The sequence below is a fragment of the Planococcus citri genome, chromosome 3, assembly GCF_950023065.1.
Source record: "Planococcus citri chromosome 3, ihPlaCitr1.1, whole genome shotgun sequence".
Lineage (NCBI taxonomy): Eukaryota > Metazoa > Arthropoda > Insecta > Hemiptera > Pseudococcidae > Planococcus > Planococcus citri.
The window spans coordinates 80408952-80427174 of record NC_088679.1 but is presented as its reverse complement, the minus strand read 5'-3'; the positions used below and the strand labels follow the sequence as shown (position 1 = coordinate 80427174).

General features: G+C 37.0%; 2 protein-coding genes across 2 annotated transcripts; both read left to right on the top strand.

Annotated features, from left to right (window-relative positions):
• Positions 1–2207: 2207 nt before the first annotated feature.
• On the top strand, positions 2208–8763 carry Pms2 (mismatch repair endonuclease PMS2). The gene is made up of 14 exons (XM_065355815.1): positions 2208–2839; positions 2931–3090; positions 3176–3381; positions 3454–3593; positions 3681–3789; positions 3867–4064; positions 4158–4322; positions 4397–4610; positions 4696–5405; positions 5533–5681; positions 7519–7619; positions 7723–7820; positions 7918–8067; positions 8165–8763. Exons 1-14 carry the CDS (start codon positions 2780–2782, stop codon positions 8222–8224), a joined length of 2520 nt encoding a protein of 839 aa, XP_065211887.1. The 5' UTR covers positions 2208–2779; the 3' UTR covers positions 8225–8763.
• Positions 8764–8901: 138 nt separating this feature from the next.
• On the top strand, positions 8902–17658 carry LOC135839682 (methyltransferase-like protein 22). The gene is made up of 6 exons (XM_065355819.1): positions 8902–9265; positions 13612–13737; positions 15979–16167; positions 16811–17008; positions 17113–17212; positions 17309–17658. Exons 1-6 carry the CDS (start codon positions 9214–9216, stop codon positions 17505–17507), a joined length of 864 nt encoding a protein of 287 aa, XP_065211891.1. The 5' UTR covers positions 8902–9213; the 3' UTR covers positions 17508–17658.
• The last annotated feature ends 565 nt before the right edge of the window (positions 17659–18223 follow it).

The following is an 18223-nucleotide window of genomic DNA, read 5'->3' as shown; positions in this document are numbered from 1 at the left end:
GACCTGAGTAGCTTTCTAGTGCTCTGAGCTATCTTGGCATGTTATTTGAGTAATTTTACCATCGGTAAAATTAGGCAAAATCTCACCACCTAGGAAGGGAGAAATATCCTTCTCCTACTCACAGGGCTAAAGCTTCCCCCTATTACAATTGAAACCAAAAAATAAATAAATAAAATAAAGGAATTAGGTATTCAAATAAATTTTGAAAAAATTATCATTTTATCAAGAATAATAATTCATCATATTCATAGCTGAACGAATTTAGACAAATTGAACACCTCTTGTGACAAAAAAAGAAAAAAAAAGAAGAAGAATGATGAAATACTACCTACTTAACACATGTAGGAAATGAAACGATTTAGAAACGATGCTGGCTGAGTCCGCTCAGTGTTGGCGTCCCGTAACAGTAACTGTAACGAAAAACGAAAATAACGAAATTTTTTTCGTTACAGGTAACGGAACTGTAACGAAAACGTTATTTTGATCATGTGATGTTGTGTAACTGAAACGTAAAGTAACGATATTTTTCTTGATGTAACGTAACGAAAAACGAAAAAATTCTGTTACCTTTTTTGTTATTTTTTTAGTTACAATATTTTCAAGTTGAGTCAAAAAATGAGATTTTTTACCTTCCAAGCTTGACTTTTTCAAAAATTCCCTTTTTAATAAACGTAATTGTATCATGATTATATCTGTAACGAAAAAATGTAACGGTATTTTTTTCGTGACACTGGTATTTAAACCTTTTGGTTCCGTTATTTTAGCCATTTCTGTTACAATTTTTCGTTACAAATGCATTTTTCTTTGAAAATATCATCAATTCTACGTTGAAAAAACGTTTCTGTAACGAAAAAATTGTAACGGAAATAACGAAAATAACGTAACGAAAAAGTTCAAGTACCGGTGTAACGAAAAATACCGTTACAGCATTTTTTTCGTTACAAGTACTGTAACGAAAAAACGTAACGAAAAAAATGCTAATTTTGTAACGTAACGAAATAACGGAACGAAAAAAAATATCGTTACGCACAACACTGAGTCCGCTATGCATTTTGCACAATCTACCTGTTTTAAAGAAAACTTCTCCGTTGTGGAGGCGTATTTTTTTCCTGAACGCGGGATGCGTAACAAATTTAGATAAAACATGGCCAAAATGACTCATTTTTCATGTTTTGACTTTTGACATTTTGTTTTTGAAGAGTGTTGTGTTACGCATACCAAAGCGAATTATTAGAGATGTAGATGCATTTCTTGCCATTTTTTTTGCGAGTACTTCAATTTTTTAGTTTAAGAAGTAATTGAATGTACTCATTATGGCTATGGCGAGTTTGAGCAAAAATAATGTGTTAGTGTTATTACCACCTGATATTGCTGAAATAAAAGTAACTAGTAAGTGCCCAAAATCCAAATGCCCAATACCATACCCAGGGATCGCGGAGGGGGGGGGTCCAGTGCCTCCACCTCCAGCTCCGGCTCCCAAATTTTTTAAAAAAATACCTCCGGCTCCGGCTCTAGCTCCAGAGATTTTTCATGAGTACCTCCACCTCCACCTCCGGCTCCACTTGAAAAATTTCAAGTACCTCTTGCTCCGGCTCCTGCTCCCGGAGCAAGGCAAAAAAAGGGTACCTTCCGGGGGCCTCCGGGCCTCCACCTCCGCTCCGCGATCCCTGACCATACCACAACCACACAGACACAAATGACACAATATTCTATTCATCTCTTTTTTTTCATTATTTTATCACTTTTCCAACTTTTCGTATTATAATTCATTCAATCATTCATTAAGATTTGGTTAACTTTTAATGTTACATTGTTACCTAAATTAAATTTTCCAAAAAATATGACAATTGACAAATTTGCGACTTTTTAAAGAAATTTTTTGAAAAAAAAACAAACCAATTTGAATAACCAACTTTTGGGCAGTTGACAAGATTGGTATGAAAAAATAAAAATACTCATAACTCATAACTACTCGAATTGGTTTGTTTTTTCAAAAAATTTCTTTATATAGTCGCAAATTTGTCTTGTCATATATTTTTATGAATATTTAGAACTTGCCTTTCTCGCGAGACTACTTTTGCAACTTGATCATTTTATGATTTTTTGATAGATCGGAAATTTGGCTCACTGAAAATTGAAAAAAATCATCATCCACATCGCAGAATAAAATTTTGAGCAGAAGTTCCTTTTTTTTGATTTTTTGGCAAATTTTTAATTGGTATCTCGAAATAAAAAAAGCACAATAGGTATATGTATATGATGAATGGTTGATACGCTAAACATACGTATTCTACAGTGAACGTCATGATCGAAATGAACGGTTGTTACGCAAACCGCGTTCAAAAAAAAAATACGCGTTGTGGAGAAGATCAAAGAAACTCACCGTGCAGAGCTTAGTATAATTTAGTATAATTAGATAGATAGATAGATTAGATAACGCACATTACGCTCAACACGGTTGGTTTTCATCGACGCAAACGACGCAATCTTGTAACGTTCATTGCGTTCGAATACGTCGATTGCGGAGGCAAAAATATTTCGGTAATAGCCGAAAATTCTGCGGATCACCGCAATATTTTACTGCACACAGACGCCTATGAAAAGGGAGGGAAAAAATAAAAACAAAACAAAACACGATTGAATGATAAAAAAATTTCCGATCTTATCACTAACACGTTACATTATGGATTTTCATTTTCCATCTGCTGAATTTGAATAAAATATACTTCACTCACTGAGTAATTAATTGTGTCGCGAGTAGTATTTATTTTACAGACAAATGTCGGCTGAAATTAAAGCTATTCAAAGAAATATCGTGCACAGAATATGTTCCGGCCAGGTTAGAGTTATTTCGATTCGTTCGAGAGTTTCATTATAAATAAATACCAACCGCATTCAGTTTCAAACGATACCTATGTGTACTGTTTCAGGTCGTGTTAAATTTAGCCACAGCCATCAAAGAACTGGTCGAAAACAGCTTGGATGCGGGTGCTACAATAATCGACGTACGTCTGAAAGAATACGGTAGCGAACTAATAGAGGTAGTCGATAATGGGACTGGAATTCACCCTAATAATTTCCAAGCTCTTAGTAAGTTCAGTTCCACCATCCTCGTATTGCCTGGAACCGATCGACCTACCTTAAATTTAATTCGCCAAATTGTTCGCATTCTTAGCGCTGAAGCACCATACATCGAAGCTGAACGATTTCTCGGATCTCGTTAATGTGGAAACTTTTGGCTTCAGGGGAGAAGCGCTGAGTTCTTTATGCGCCGTCAGCGATGTAATGGTGACTACTAGACACGAAAGTGAAAAGCACGGTTCTAAGTTGATATTTGATAATTTGGGAGCATTACAGTCTAGCGAACCTTGTGCGAGACAGGTTAGTGTTGTCGCTTCGCATCGTTCGTATCTTAGGTATCTATTACTTATTTTGTTATAAATGTTTTCGCAGGTCGGTACGACGATTTCCTTGGGCAATATTTTTTCATCCTTACCAGTGCGTCAAAAAGAATTTCATCGTAATCTAAAAAAAGAATTCCATAAGGCAGTTCAAATACTATCGGCGTATTGTCTGATATCTGCTAACGTCAAGTACGTATTTTCCGCATTGTTGTTTGAAAAAAAATCAAATGTGTTTTCATTGTTTTGCGGTCTTGATTTAATCTTTTTTTTTTGCAGGATCACGTGCGTAAATCGAACAAAAAAAGGCGGTAATCAGACGTTTTTATCGACCCAAGAAAATAAGACGATTCGGGATAATATCTCTTGCGTTTTCGGATCCAAACAAGTAAGCGACGACGTACTTAGCAATTTGTATTTCTTCGTGAACTCTGTAAACATACTCGATCATGCGTCAAATTGCAGTTGTCGACTTTGCTAGAGATGGTGAACAAAACACCGAGTGAAGAAATTCTATCGGAATTTAGCGTTAAAAGTGGAAGCGACGATTCCGACTCGTTCACTCTTCACGGATATATTTCAAGTTGCGAACACGGTGTTGGTAGAAGTAGCGCGGATCGACAGTTCTATTACATCAATGGTCGACCGTGCGAACCGTCCAAGGTGAGCATAGAAATCATATCAATTCATCGGTTATTGGACGGTTTGCCAGTGGAGTTCTTGATGCGTTTCTTTTACATATGCACATTGACGCAGGTAATCAAATTGGTCAACGAAGTATATCATCAATACAATCAACATCAGTTTCCATTCGTACTTATGAATATCGTAGTTTCCAAACATATGGTCGACGTAAACGTGACACCCGATAAACGACTGCTTTTTCTGCAAAACGAGAATCGTCTTTTTGCCTGCGTGAAAGTAAGCGAATTGAATTTCTGCCACGCTCGGTTGTTCCTCCTAGTTTGTACGCTAAACTTTTTTACTATTTTCAGAGCACCTTGATCGGATTGTTTGAGAATATCCCTTCTTCTTATAAAATGAACAACCCGTTGTGCGGGTTACCACCGAGTAATGTCGCTGCTCGAGAACGTCCAACGTTCGCTCTCTCTACATTGGATAAATGGAGACATGCCAACGATAAAGGCGGCGATGCGAACGAAAGAAAACGTTCTAACGACGAATCGGAACGTAAAATAGTTTGTAAACGTGAGTAGAGTACGAGTAACATTTTAGTTGATTTATTATCTTCTCTTCGATCTGTACCTTTTCAACTCTCTACTTGTTATTTTAGAAATGAAATTGGATTTTGGCGAAAAATCTCGCACCAGTGGCAACCCCGACGTGAATATTGAACCTACCCGTGCTGATTCTTCGACGATTACTCGCAGTTTTAACCAAGTTCCAGAAGCTGAGACTCGTGTAGCGCGAGAAAGTTGTCGTGATTCGTTGAATTTGAATGCGGCGCAAGAACCGCGTTCTATAAAACACGTGGCAGATCGTGCTGTCGTGCTCGAAATGACGGAAAATGTCGCTGCGATTACATCCGCTGAATTATCGTTCTCCGGTAATAATTCTGAAAATGAAATACTAGACGACGAACTTCCTTCAGCTGAATTATCTCAATCCGGTAGTACTGAAAATGAAACACCTGACGACGAACTTCGTTCAACCGAGGACGATTCAAACATTTCTATAAATTGCGAAAATGATCAAGTGCCAGATAGTTGTCGCAGCGTTGAAAACGAATCAATCTCCGCCAGTGTAGATGTCGAATGTGATCAGCAACGAATTATCGAACAACGAAATACCCGCGGTAAAAGTGTGTCTTTGAGGACCTCTTTGCACGATATTCGTCGTTTTCTCAAGCAAAGCGCGATAAATCGGAATCGAAATCGAAATGACGAAATATCGAATAGATTTCACGCGGAGATCGACCCAAACAAAAACAAACTCGCCGAAGAAGAGCTGAGTAAAGCCATTTCCAAGGAAATGTTCTCGGAGGTGAGCAATGAGCAAATTAATATCATACTCGTATTTCAGAATTCCTCTCAGAACTCGTATTTTTGATTGTCGATTCATCACTCGCATGTCAGAAAATATTTACCTTTTATTTTGCCTATTTTGATAGATGAAGATTATCGGTCAGTTTAATAAGGGATTCATCATCACCAAACTGGAAAATGATTTATTCATTATCGACCAACACGCTACCGATGAAAAATACAATTTCGAAACGCTCCAACGCACCACATCGTTAAATTGCCAAAAACTCGTGATGTAAGAATGTTCGCTTCAATCCGCTTTCAATTCCTAAGTTTTATAGTCCGGCATATGACAATAGGAGTAATTGCACCCCCCCTCCTTGCCGATCTTCCGGGACAACTTTTTTCTCAAAGGGGACATCCTAAGGAACATTTTAAAGCAAACTTGCCAAAAAAACAAGTTGGTCTTACTTACAAAATAGCGGCCATTTTGATTGGCAGGTCAGCCGAAATCGCAGATTTTGCGTTTTAACATAGGACTTGCACGAACTTTTTCAAACTTTACAACGGTAGATCGAAAGATCATGCAAAAATTTATCACCTGTCAAAATTTCAAGTGCAAATGTACGTTTTTCGATTTTTGGTGAATTTTTGAAAATCCAATTTAGGCCAAAAATGAGGGGAAAAATCAAAATTTTATCAAATTGACCAAGAAAGCTGAAATTTGGGATGTACCATATTTTCGACATGACAAATCGATTGGAAACGGTTTCAATCCGTTTTGAGCAGTTCTGGAGCCTCCAGCAGATTTTTGAAACTCGAAATTCCCACAAAATTCCATCAAATTGGAGTTGTAAAGCTAAAATTTTTCTAAAAACTAATTTCAATACGCTACGAAGTTGACTGCTGGGGAATTTCAAGTCGTTTTGGAGCCTCCAGCAACTTTTTGAAAAGATGTATGACGTTTTTTTGGAAAATTGAAATTTCCTAAAAGTAGCTGGAAGCTTCAAAACCATTTGAAACCACCATGCAGTCTGCGAAGTAAATTTCAGCTTGCCAACTTCATTTGATAAATTAATGTTGGGAAAATTTCAAGTTTCAAAAATCTACTTGGAGGCTCCAGTGATTTTCAAAAAAGCCGCTGGAGGCCCGGAACTGACTTGAACCCACCTGAAGTCGTCTTCAGAGGGTGTTGAAATTGGAGAGTAGAGTGAATTTCAGCTTTCCATCTTCATTTGATGAAATTTTGTGAAAATTTAAAGTTTCAAAAATCTGCTGGAGGTTTCAGGAATTTTCAAAAAGTCGCTGGAGGCTCCAAAACGACTTGAAATTTACCTGCAGTACGTCGTAGCGTAGTGAAATTAGTTTTTAGAAAAATTTTAGCTTTACAACTCCAATTTGATGGAATTTTGTGGGAATTTCGAGTTTCAAAAATCTGCTGGAGGCTCCAGAACTGCTCAAAACGGATTGAAACCGTTTCCAATCGATTTGGCATGTCGAAAATAGGGTACATCCCAAATTTCAGCTTTCTTGGTCAATTTGGTAAAATTTTGATTTTTTCCCTCATTTTTGGCCTAAATTGAATTTTCAAAAATTCACCAAAAATCGAAAAACGCACTTTAGCACTTGAAATTTTGACAGGTGATAAATTTTTGCATGATCTTTCGATCTACCGTTGTAAAGTTTGAAAAAGTTCGTGCAAGTCCTATGTTAAAACGCAAAATCTGCGATTTCGGCTGACCTGCCAATCAAAATGGCCGCTATTTTGTAAGTAAGACCAACTTTTTTTTTTGGCAAGTTTGCTTTAAAATGTTCCTTAGGATGTCCCCTTTAAGAAAAAAGTTGTCCCGGAGGATCGGCGGGGGGGGGGGGGTGCAATTACACCTATTGTCATATGCCGGACTATTATGTTAGTTGGACATTTCCAGAAATCTGCAGTGCTTCAATTGTAAATAAACTAATTTTTTGCACGAGAAAAAAAAATGTTAAAAATGATTTTTTTCTCGTCGAATTAGTTTGTTGACAAGTATTTCGAGTACTCAATATCAAGTCTGGTGATTTTTTACTCCGTAAGTGTATAAGATACCTACGTATAAGTACTTATAAATTCATGTTCGTTTATGTTTGCGTAGTCCTCAAGATTTAGATTTGACTGTAACAAACGAATGTTTACTAATTGACAATATTGAAGTTTTTCGAAAGAACGGATTCGAATTTCTCATCGATTCTACAGGTATCTATTCCGAGTATCCAAGGTCACATCCCTCCGATTATTTTTTAAAAAATAATAGGTACTCATTACTTACTCACTAAGAGTTGTATTTCGTGTTTGTTAGCCGAAGCTACCAAAAGAGTAAAATTAGTATCAATTCCGATGAGTCAGAATTGGAAATTCGGGAAAGAAGATATTGACGAAATGTTGTTCATGCTACAAGTGTGTATAGCAATCCTACCTATTATTCGACTACGTACGAGTTGGTGGTGGCCGTTCGGATGTATATATTTACGAAAAAGTGATTTCTGCTTTATAGGACGCTCCGCATTCAACGTGCAGACCATCTAGAATTAGAGCGATGTTTGCGTCGCGCGCCTGCCGTAAATCCGTTATGATAGGAACGCCATTAAGCGGTACGGATATGAAACGATTGGTCGCTCATATGAGTGAAATTGAGCATCCTTGGGTAAGTTACGATTTCGTATTGTGTCTGCCGATAGTTATCGAGCATTGGGGTGACAGGTCATTTCATTTTCGATTTTGCGTTTTGCGTCTGTTCTCAGAATTGCCCCCATGGAAGACCAACGATGAGACATCTGATCAATTTATCATTGCTTGGCTGACGATGAAAGGATTCTTCGGGTTTTTGTGTTCATCTGATTTTAGCCTGCTGTATTTTGTAGGTAGGTACCTACATGTCGTATCCCAGTGAACGAAGAAACTGCATAGTATTCGAAGCTGCCAAGTTCGTTGCAACACATCTTGTATTTACCAATTCAACCAGCTTCAATCTACGTAACTCGTAACTATAGCGATATTATACAGTGGTTGGTAATGATAAAATAGGAATTGTATCTTTTTGAGTTTTCCCAATTGCAGGCTATATTTGTTGTTGTTGTGCGAGTTGTTCGTTGCAACACATCTTGTATTTACCAATTCAACCAGATTCAATCTACGTAACTCGTAACTATAGCGATATTATACAGTGGTTGGTAATGGTAAAATAGGAATTGTATCTTTTTGAGTTTTCCCAATTGCAGGCTACATTTGTTGTTGTGCGAGTTGAGCGAAGTAAAGTGTCAAATACCAGTACCTACGGAGTAGGTAGGTACTTGGGAATTCGCACGACTATTGAAAATAAACGTTGTGATTTATCTGTGTATATTGTGTATCTACTTGGTGAATTTTGATTCCTCGTCGACGATGAAGACGATGAATTATAAATAAAACTTGAAAAATGTCTTTGATTCGAGTCACCTGCGAAGAACTCGGATGTACCTAACTATATATCGGCATGGATGACTGATGATACCATATTGTATTTGGCTAACAACTAACAAGAAGTTGTAATTCAAATTTTTGCACGGAGTGACCGGACCGCGTGGCTCGTAACATTACGGGCACGGCACGGACAAGGGCCAAGTCATGTTGGCAACATGTAAAACAATTCAGATATTGCCAACTACCAACTAGAGACCGAACCGGAACAACCCAACGTTCAGTTATTGTTCAAATATTTATCCCTTATCAGTGTCCAACTACCTACTGAGCTATGGAGACGGACCAACCGCTGGCAGATTCGGAGTTTTGATATCACGAAACGAAAATCATCATGTCGATGCCGCCGATGGAACGTGATTCGTGCCATGCAATCAATGCTACAAGTAATATACTAATAGTAATATTAACTAATAATTATCTATTCGTGATTTTCTGCGTATGCGTAATCAATCAGTACTAACTACTGATTCACACAGTGTTCAGTAGTAGACTATCTAGAAGTAAAAAAGTTATCCTCCAAAAAAAACTCTTCAAAAAAGAATTACACCCCGCCCTCTACCCGATTCCTAATGAACTTACTCCATGAACAAGAGGTAAAAATTTCAGTAAGAAAATGTTATGATATCATGGTGGAATCCGCCCCTAAGAAAAATCACCTACCACTTCACCAGATGGTATGAGACAAACTATGAAACACCTAATGAGCCAAAAATTTGGGGGCTGACAAATCTTCCACACTGCAGAGTCAAGTTAGATTACTAAACTTATTTGAGGGATCTGTCCGCCCAAATTCTTGGCTCATTAGCTGTTTCATAGTTTGTCTCATACCATCTGGTGAAGTGGTAGGTGATTTTTCTTAGGGGCGGATTCCACCATGATATCATAACATTTTCTTACTGAAATTTTTACCTCTTGTTCATGGAGCAAGTTCATTAGGAATCGGGGAGAGGGCGGGGTGTAATTCTTTTTTGAAGAGTTTTTTTGGAGGATATCAGTACTTTTTTTTTCTATGTTGCAATGAAAAGTTCAATCCAATGAATGGCAATAGCATTGGAGGCAGTAGAATGCAGAGAGTGGAAAGATTTTACCTGAAATTTTTCATTGAACTGACTGGAATAAAACCAGTGGGGTTTCAAGGGTGATGAAGGGGGTGACCAAAAATTCGCTGTTCAGTAAAAGAAAAAACTCCAATTTTGTCAAATAAAATGACTTATGAATGACGAATAGCGAATACAAATTTTTAAAATGAAATAATGAATTTTTGATACTTAGTTTTAAAATGGATTTTTTTTAGTTTAGGAAAGGGATAAAAGATAGCCGAGTGAGGCAAGTGCAAAAACGTTCAAAAATTCAACAGGTGAAAAACTATGTAATTTTCAGAAATTTGTTCATTTTTTTGGTTTCAAAATTTTAGAATTTAAATGTCAAATTTTTAAAAATTTTAATTTTGAAAATGAAACCCAAACAAACCTGAACAAAGCGAAACGTTATTTCTAGAAGTACAAAAAAACAATGTTTTTTTTCAGGTAAAAAGTCAAAAGTGTATCTTGTTTGTTTTAAATATTTTTAAAAAATTTTAGTAATGGAATTTTTTTAACGTTCAGTTTGAAAAAAACAAAAACGAAAATTTGTCCTATTTTAAGAGAGTGAAAAACAACGTTTTTTTATGATTAGTCGTTTTTTGTGACTTCACAATTTATTCTTTGGAATCAAACATGGAAAATAGAATCAAAATCGCCTTAAAAAAATCAACTCAGAAAAAAAAATGTTTCAGTTCCTGTGGGATTCGAAATCGAGACTACTGCGTGGAAATCCGCAGCTTGAATCATGCAGTCAACTAGGCTGATTTACAGCTGACGCATTTCAACTGCATACAAGGCAGGTTGTAACGCCAACACGTGTTGTACTTCAAATCTAACGGTCATTTTGATATTGAGCGCAATAATAATAATTATTGCGTATAAACCAAAGCTCCAATTAGTTTAGAAATATTAAAAGGCACTTCTCCGATGTTCAAAATATATTTGAACAAAATTTCAGCGTTATTGGTTCCCTATTCGAAGCTGTAGCTTTGTCTAAAGAATCAAAATGGTGAAAATTAGTATTATAAATTAACTGTTTCTTTAGACAAAGCTACAGCTTCGAATAGGGCACAAATCACGCTGAAATTTTGTTCAAATATACTTTGAACATCGTAGATGTGCCTTTTAATATACGTACATCTATCCCAGCTTTTGTTTGGTTGTACTTTTGATACATATACTCCTCATTTTTTCAAAATTTGCCATTTTTCAGCATCTTTAGACTCCACTCAAGTTTGATGTAATTGGGCTACAAAGCTCAATTTTTGCATGAACATCAAGTTTGTGGTGGAGAAGTGCCTTTTGATATTTTGGGCCAATTTTGAAAATTTTTGGGGCCCAAAAAGAGGGGGTGCAGGGTCAATTTTGAAAAAATTTACAATTTTTTTACCTTAGTCAGTAATGGTTGACAAATCAAAGCTGTATTCCAAATTTCATCAAAATTGGTTCGGCCAATCCTTCAAACTTTGAGTAAGTTTTGAACAAGAATTTCACCAAAAAATGACATAAAAGAGGGTAACTTGAAACTTTGCGAATTTTTATCATACAAAAATTATTTTTATATATTCTGAAAGGGCTTTGAAAAATAAGAAAAAAAGTATCTATGCGTTTTTTGAATAAACGCATAGTTTTTGAGAAAATTGCGTTTGAAACTCGGGGAAATTGCATTATGAAATAGTTACAGAATATAACTCCGTGCGCGTTTGGAACCGGGGAGGGCGGGGTGGCAACGCTACCGCGTCGCCTGATCTACACGTACTTCGTGCCCATCATTCTAATCCACGTTTAGCAAAACTGAGCTGGGCAAATCCTCCTTTGTACTGCCCACTCAGCCCACTGTCTTGGATTTGCGGATTTTATCCCTCTGATTCGATATTATACTTATAGGTAATGTAATCATGTAGAGACAGACACTAATTTTTCTTCGAAATACCACCCCCGCGATGTGAAAGTTGGATCATGGATGGGATGGGACAGGACAGGGAAACCGGACTCGGTAATCTTGCCTACCTACAGCCTACAGGGTGTCCAGAAATATCGAGCACCCCTAAAAAAGTTTTCTATTTTAAAATACTTTGGTTGGTCACAGTGAATGATAATAAGATAGCACATGATTGGTTGTTGGACTGGAGAGATAACATTCCACCAATCATATGCATCTATTTCACGTTGCCAACCTATATTTTTAATGAAAAACTTTCTTTGGGGTACTCGATATTTCTGGGCACCCTGTATTAAAGCTACTAGGTAGTTGAATCTGTCGTAAGTTTGTATTCGTATCGACAAACTATCGTTGCTGTATTCGTAAATTTGTAAAGGTACTTATGGTAGATAATAAATTTCCGCGTTAAATTCAATTTAATACTGTTAAATCTAACAATCATAGCAGTGATAAGACTGACGAGTGAGCATGAGAATGAAAGTCGCTGGAATTAATCGCCTTCATTGATCCTATAAGTAGTTTTCTTTCGAGAGAACCACCCTATAGCTTACTTTAATGAAATGTCAGCAACATTCATGCACAAGTAGGATAGGATCAGACCGAGAATGTTATTTACTTGCATGAGGTTTTGCAAATACTTTATATGTACCTAATAAACGAGTCATAAGATTATATTATTTTTGATTCGGATGTAAGGTATTATGTATTGTTACAATATACCGTACTGTGCTGTGATCGAGTGACAAAAATATTCGGAAACACGGTTATTGTTATTTCAAAGCAAGAAATTTCGTGAAAAAAGTTATTGTAGTCCATTGTTTCCTCTGCATGAATCATCTTTCAAATTTCGTTCTAATTCCCTGTTCATTCAATCTGAAGAATTCATCCGTTTTAGTTTGAAAATTTCTCACGTTTGATGTACCCATCTAGGGTATTTAAAACGAAAATTGAATGATGATTCATGCAGAGGAAACAATGGGCTACCACCGCCCACCCACCTGCCTGTCGTTTTGAGGTTCGATTTTGATAACTCTTTTCACGAAATTTCTTGCTTTGAAATAACAATAACCGTGCTTCCGAATATTTTTGTGACTCACAGTAGGTCTAGGTACAAACGTGCGAATACATTGGCGAATATTTGAAGTCTTTGAAGGATTGAAATAATATACTTATTATGACTCAGTATTTACAACCTTGGAACTACCCTGACTCTGACAAAGTTCATTGATTCGTGATCGTGATCCGAGCTGAAAAATCAATCTTCAACCCCCAAAAGGACCCAAATAAGGACAAATGCTTCCAGATTTTTTTCACAAATGCCCAAGTGTTCTTTGCTAAATTGTGCTGAGGCTTGAGAGTGGCTTTCTGGAGCAACATGGCATTTCAATAGATCATAATATATTACAAACTATAGACCTAGTGTGATTCCAGCTCCTTCGGTAAGGTATGGGAAGCCCCATGTCTTACTCGAAGGAGCGATGCTAAAATGACTGAAGTAGTGAAGTTTCGGCTTCCTGTTTCATTTAGAAAGTAAGCCTAGACTGAATACTGAAAATTGGGCAGGAAAGATCTAATGCCACTCGCGATTATTTAAAACGCAATGTTGAATTATATTGCGATTATTTTTCCCCACTACAAGTATATACCTACTTAGTATTCTCCATTTGTGATAGACTCGATTTAAATTGCGCCGTCGAAATTGCAGATACCGTGACTTGTTTCGCATTCAGTAGATTTTTGCCAGCACTCCAATGCGTAGAATCCAACAGCGATGGCGAGAGCCAAGATTTCTCAACGGAGTTGCCGCTTTTTGAATGCTCTTTGAAAATAGGTAAGAAAAGAAATGTTCAACTTGAACTTTGAAGGTTGACTTGATGATGATGGTTAGGCGCTGAAAGTCGTTTCGTTTTCGAGTTGGACTGAAAAATAATGTGATCGCCGGAGAAGTACGAGAGTACAAAATACATAAATTTACGAATCCCCATAACTAACAAGGAACCTCTTGAGGTGTCCGCCTCCGATTTGAACGGGACCGCGATTTTTGGAAAGAGCATGTTCTAAAACCCCCAAATCCAAATTTTCAGCTGCCCAAGTTCATTTTTCGATTTTTGGCAAATATTTGAAAATCCAAAATTGACTATTTTGGTGATTTATGCTTTTTTTTAAAAAAGTACGTACTTGATCAGTAAAAATGTTCAAAATAAGTCCTAAAACTGATAATAACCCCCCAAATCCAAATTTCGCCATTCCCATCCATTCTGGAGCCTCCAGAGCGATTTTTCAATTTCTCCAGAATTTTCAATTTGCTCCAGAAGGCGTGAATATGAAGTTGGGCAGCTAAAAATCGACTTGTGTGTTATACTCGACCTGTTTAACGAATTTATCCACATTTGAGCAGATTCTGGAGCGGACACCTCAAGAGTGGTTTTTTGACCAGCTTTTTCATAATAAGAAATCCAAAAAAATCAAAATTATACCGTTTGCGAGGAAATTTTTGAAATTTGCGCGAATCGCTGTATTTCGAACACAACAAACCCCCTGAGGCCGAGTTCCGTCATTTCCAGCCATTCCGGAGCCTCCAGAGCGATTTTTCAATTTCTCCAGAATTTTCAATTTGCTCCAGAAGGCGTGAATATGAAGGTGGGCTGCTAAAAATCGAGTTGTGTGTTATAATCGACCTGTTTAATGAATTTATCCACATTTGAGCCGATTCTGGATCGGACACCTCAAGAGTGGTTTTTGACCTTTTTTTTTTTTTTAAATAAAAATATTCAAAAATCTAAAATTTCCCATTTGCGAGAAAATTTTTAAAATTTGCTCGAATTGCAGTATTTCGTCATGAACTAACCCCACGAGGGCGAATTTCGTCATTTCCAGCTATTCTGGAGCCTCCAGCGCTATTTTTCAATTTCTCCAGAATTTTCAATTTGCTCCAGCAGGCGTGAATATGAAGTTGGGCAGCTAAAAATCGAGTTGTGTGTTATACTTGACCTGTTTAACGAATTTATTCACATTTGAGCCGATTCTGGAGGGGACACCTGAAGAGTGGGTTTTTTACCAGCTTTTTTCATAATAAAAATATTCAAAAATTAAAGGGAGGCCCAAGAAAGGCCGGAAATGGCGAAATTCACCCTCGTTTGGTTAATTAATGACAAAATACTACGATTCGCGCAAATTTCAAAAATTTTCTCACAAACGAGGAATTTTTGGTTTTTGGAAATTTTTATTTTGAAAAAAAGCGGTTCAAAAAACCACTCTTGAGGTGTCCCCTCCAGAATTGGCTCAAGTGTGGATAAATTCGTTAAAGAGGTCGAGTATAACACACAACTCAATGTTTAGCTGCCCAAATTCATATTCACGCCTTCTGGAGCAAATTGAAAATTCTGGAAAAAATGAAAAATCGCTCTGGAGGCGCCAGAATAGCCTGGAAATGGCGAAATTCGTCCTCGTGGGGTTAGTTCATGACAAAATACTGCAATTCGCGCAAATTTTAAAAATTTTCTCGCAAATGGGAAATTTTTGATTTTTGAATATTTTTATTTTGAAAAAAGCTGGTCAAAAAACCACTCTTGAGGTGTCCCCTCCAGAATTGGCTCAAATGTGGATAAATTCGTTAAAGAGGTCGAGTATAACACACAACTCAATGTTTAGCTGCCCAAATTCATATTCACGCCTTCTGGAGCAAATTGAAAATTCTGGAGAAATTGAGAAATAGTGCTGGAGGCTCCAGAATGGCTGGAAATGGCAAAATTTGGATTTGGGGGATTATTATCAGTATAGGACTTATTTTGAACATTTTTATACTGATCAAGTACGTACTTTTTTAAAAAAAAAGCATAAATCACCAAAATAGTCAATTTTGGATTTTCTAAGATTTGCCAAAAATCGAAAAATGAACTTGGGCAGCTGAAAATTTGGATTTGGGGGTTTTAGAACATGCTCTTTCCAAAAATCGCGGTCCCGTTCAAATCGGAGGCGGACACCTTAAGAGGTTCCCTTGTAAGATATGTAAGTATATTAGGCTTCTTTGTAAACTGTATTCAATTTTTATTTTGTTTTTTGCCTGCTGCAGAGCACAGTACTTACACTGACATCGAGTTGGTCGGTCTTCAGGTTTGGAGTGGCGCTTTACTGCTATCTGAATTCATTATTCACTGTGGCAATTCTCTTCTATGCGACAAAAATGTATTAGAATTAGCTTCGGGTACTGGCTTAGTTAGCATCATAGCTGGCATGTATTGTTCTCACGTTACTTGTACAGGTAGGTAGAGATACTACTCATCATATTTCATTTTATATAAGTATGTATTAGGTATAGATATCTGTATTACGCATATTATTACCTACTGATAATACTAGTCATTGCACCCAAGGCTATAGTCATCAAACTTATTCAAACGCAGAAACAAAGAAAGGCCGAACAAATGATGTACTCTCTTAATCTGAAACAGAGAAATTTTACTGCTTCAAGAAGATAAGATGTTCTGACTGCAAAAAGCAGTGAAACAGTACTGCTAAAATCAGTCGTTTTAAATCACTGCTAAAAAATAGTAGGTATAGGTACGTACTACGTAGTTTCTGGCCAAAACAGTATATTTCTACTGCATTGAACAGTGAATTGATCAGGATGACTTTTTGAAGCAGTAATTTTCACTGCTTCGCAAAACAGTAAATCAATCAGTTTACTGCTTGAAATAGTAATTTGCGAATAAAATTTACTGAATAAAACAGTAATGAAATTGACTCTTTCAAATTTAGAAAGTACCTTGACAAAAGGCTCACTTATACATTTGTACTCGTAGGTACATGTCAGCGATGTCACTCATCGCCTTTCGAAGCCTCCCCTTTTTTTTCAGGCACCATACCAACTTTCTCACATACTCGCTAAATGTGCCATGTTTCAGACCTGAACGAGCCCAAAGTTCTGAAAACAATCGAAGAAAACGTGAACAATAATCGACATTTGATTAACGCTTCAGTATCCATACAACCTTTCGATTTTTTCTGCGATTGGTCTCCAGCCCCATCGGCATCGGCGTCAACGTCAACGTCGGACGTTCATCGACTCATCTCAGATACCGAGATTATTGTCGTCTCCGAAGGTGATGATTGCTTCTGAATTTTACATTTCAACGCGACGACGATTATCGATTGAGAAAAGCGCCAGGCGGTAGAGCTACACGAGATTTTATGTTTTCATTTTCAGTTATATACGACAATAGGTTAACCGACGCATTTATCGAGCAGCTAGTCAAAATTACGAGCGTAAACCCGAAAATTTACATTTATATAACGATAGAAAGAAGGTAAGCAGCTGCGAGATGCTAATTGAATTATAAGTTATGATATCGGTATCGATAATTCGTAATTGTCTAATCGCGGCACGACAATCATCGTTACAGGTATATTTTCAGCGCTGTAACTTTACGCACCGAAGCTCCGCATTACGAATACTTCTTCGAACGACTTCGTGCCAAGCAAAATATATCTAAACTGAATTGGCGCATCAAACGAATGAAAATCGATTTCCCACACTACTTCAAAAACTACTACAAACGAAGTAAGCACCTTCAACTTTGGAGAATATCGTCAAAAACTTAGAATCTAACTACTAATATATTGTAAATGTGTATTAACTACGATTACGGTATATTAAGCAGTATTTCGAATTGTACGAGTATTTACTTTTTGTAAAATGCCATATTTTATCATCTGTTGAGTAAATTTTCCGAAAGAAATTGTCTCAAATGCATACTTCAAGAGTTTTCATTCGCATTGCAATTCGCAGCGCAACCTTAGGCATACAGTAAGTACATACAGTCCGGCATATGACAATAGGGCTATACTAGCGACAATAGGAGTAATTGCACCCCCCCCCCCAACGATCCTCCGGGACTACTTTTTTCTTAGAGGGGACATCCTAAAGAACATTTTAATGCAAACTTGCCCCAAAAAAGTTGGTCTTACTTACAAAATGGCGGTCATTTTGATTGACAGGTCAGCCAAATCGCAAATTTTGCGTTTCAACGTAGGACTTGCACGAAATTTTTCAAACTTTACAAAGGTAGATCGAAAGATCATGCAAAAATTTATCACCAGTCAAAATTTCAAGTACTAAAGTACGTTTTTCGATTTTTGGGGAATTTTTGAAAATCCAATTTGGGCCAAAAATGAGGGGAAAAATCAAAATTTTACCAAATTGACCAAGAAAGCTGAAATTTGGGATATACCCTATTTTCGACATGCCAAATCCATTGGAAACGGTTTCAACCCGTTTTGAGCAGTACTGGAGCCTCCAGCAGATTTTTGAAACTCGA

Coding starts and splice junctions, on each gene's coding strand:
- Pms2 (XM_065355815.1), top strand. CDS start 2,780: ATGTCGGCTGAAATTAAAGCTATTCAAAGAAATATCGTGCACAGAATA. Junction 2,840..2,930: donor ACAGAATATGTTCCGGCCAG/GTTAGAGTTATT, acceptor GTACTGTTTCAG/GTCGTGTTAAATTTAGCCAC. Junction 8,068..8,164: donor GTGAAATTGAGCATCCTTGG/GTAAGTTACGAT, acceptor GTCTGTTCTCAG/AATTGCCCCCATGGAAGACC.
- LOC135839682 (XM_065355819.1), top strand. CDS start 9,214: ATGTCGATGCCGCCGATGGAACGTGATTCGTGCCATGCAATCAATGCT. Junction 9,266..13,611: donor CCATGCAATCAATGCTACAA/GTAATATACTAA, acceptor TCGAAATTGCAG/ATACCGTGACTTGTTTCGCA. Junction 17,213..17,308: donor TATATAACGATAGAAAGAAG/GTAAGCAGCTGC, acceptor TCATCGTTACAG/GTATATTTTCAGCGCTGTAA.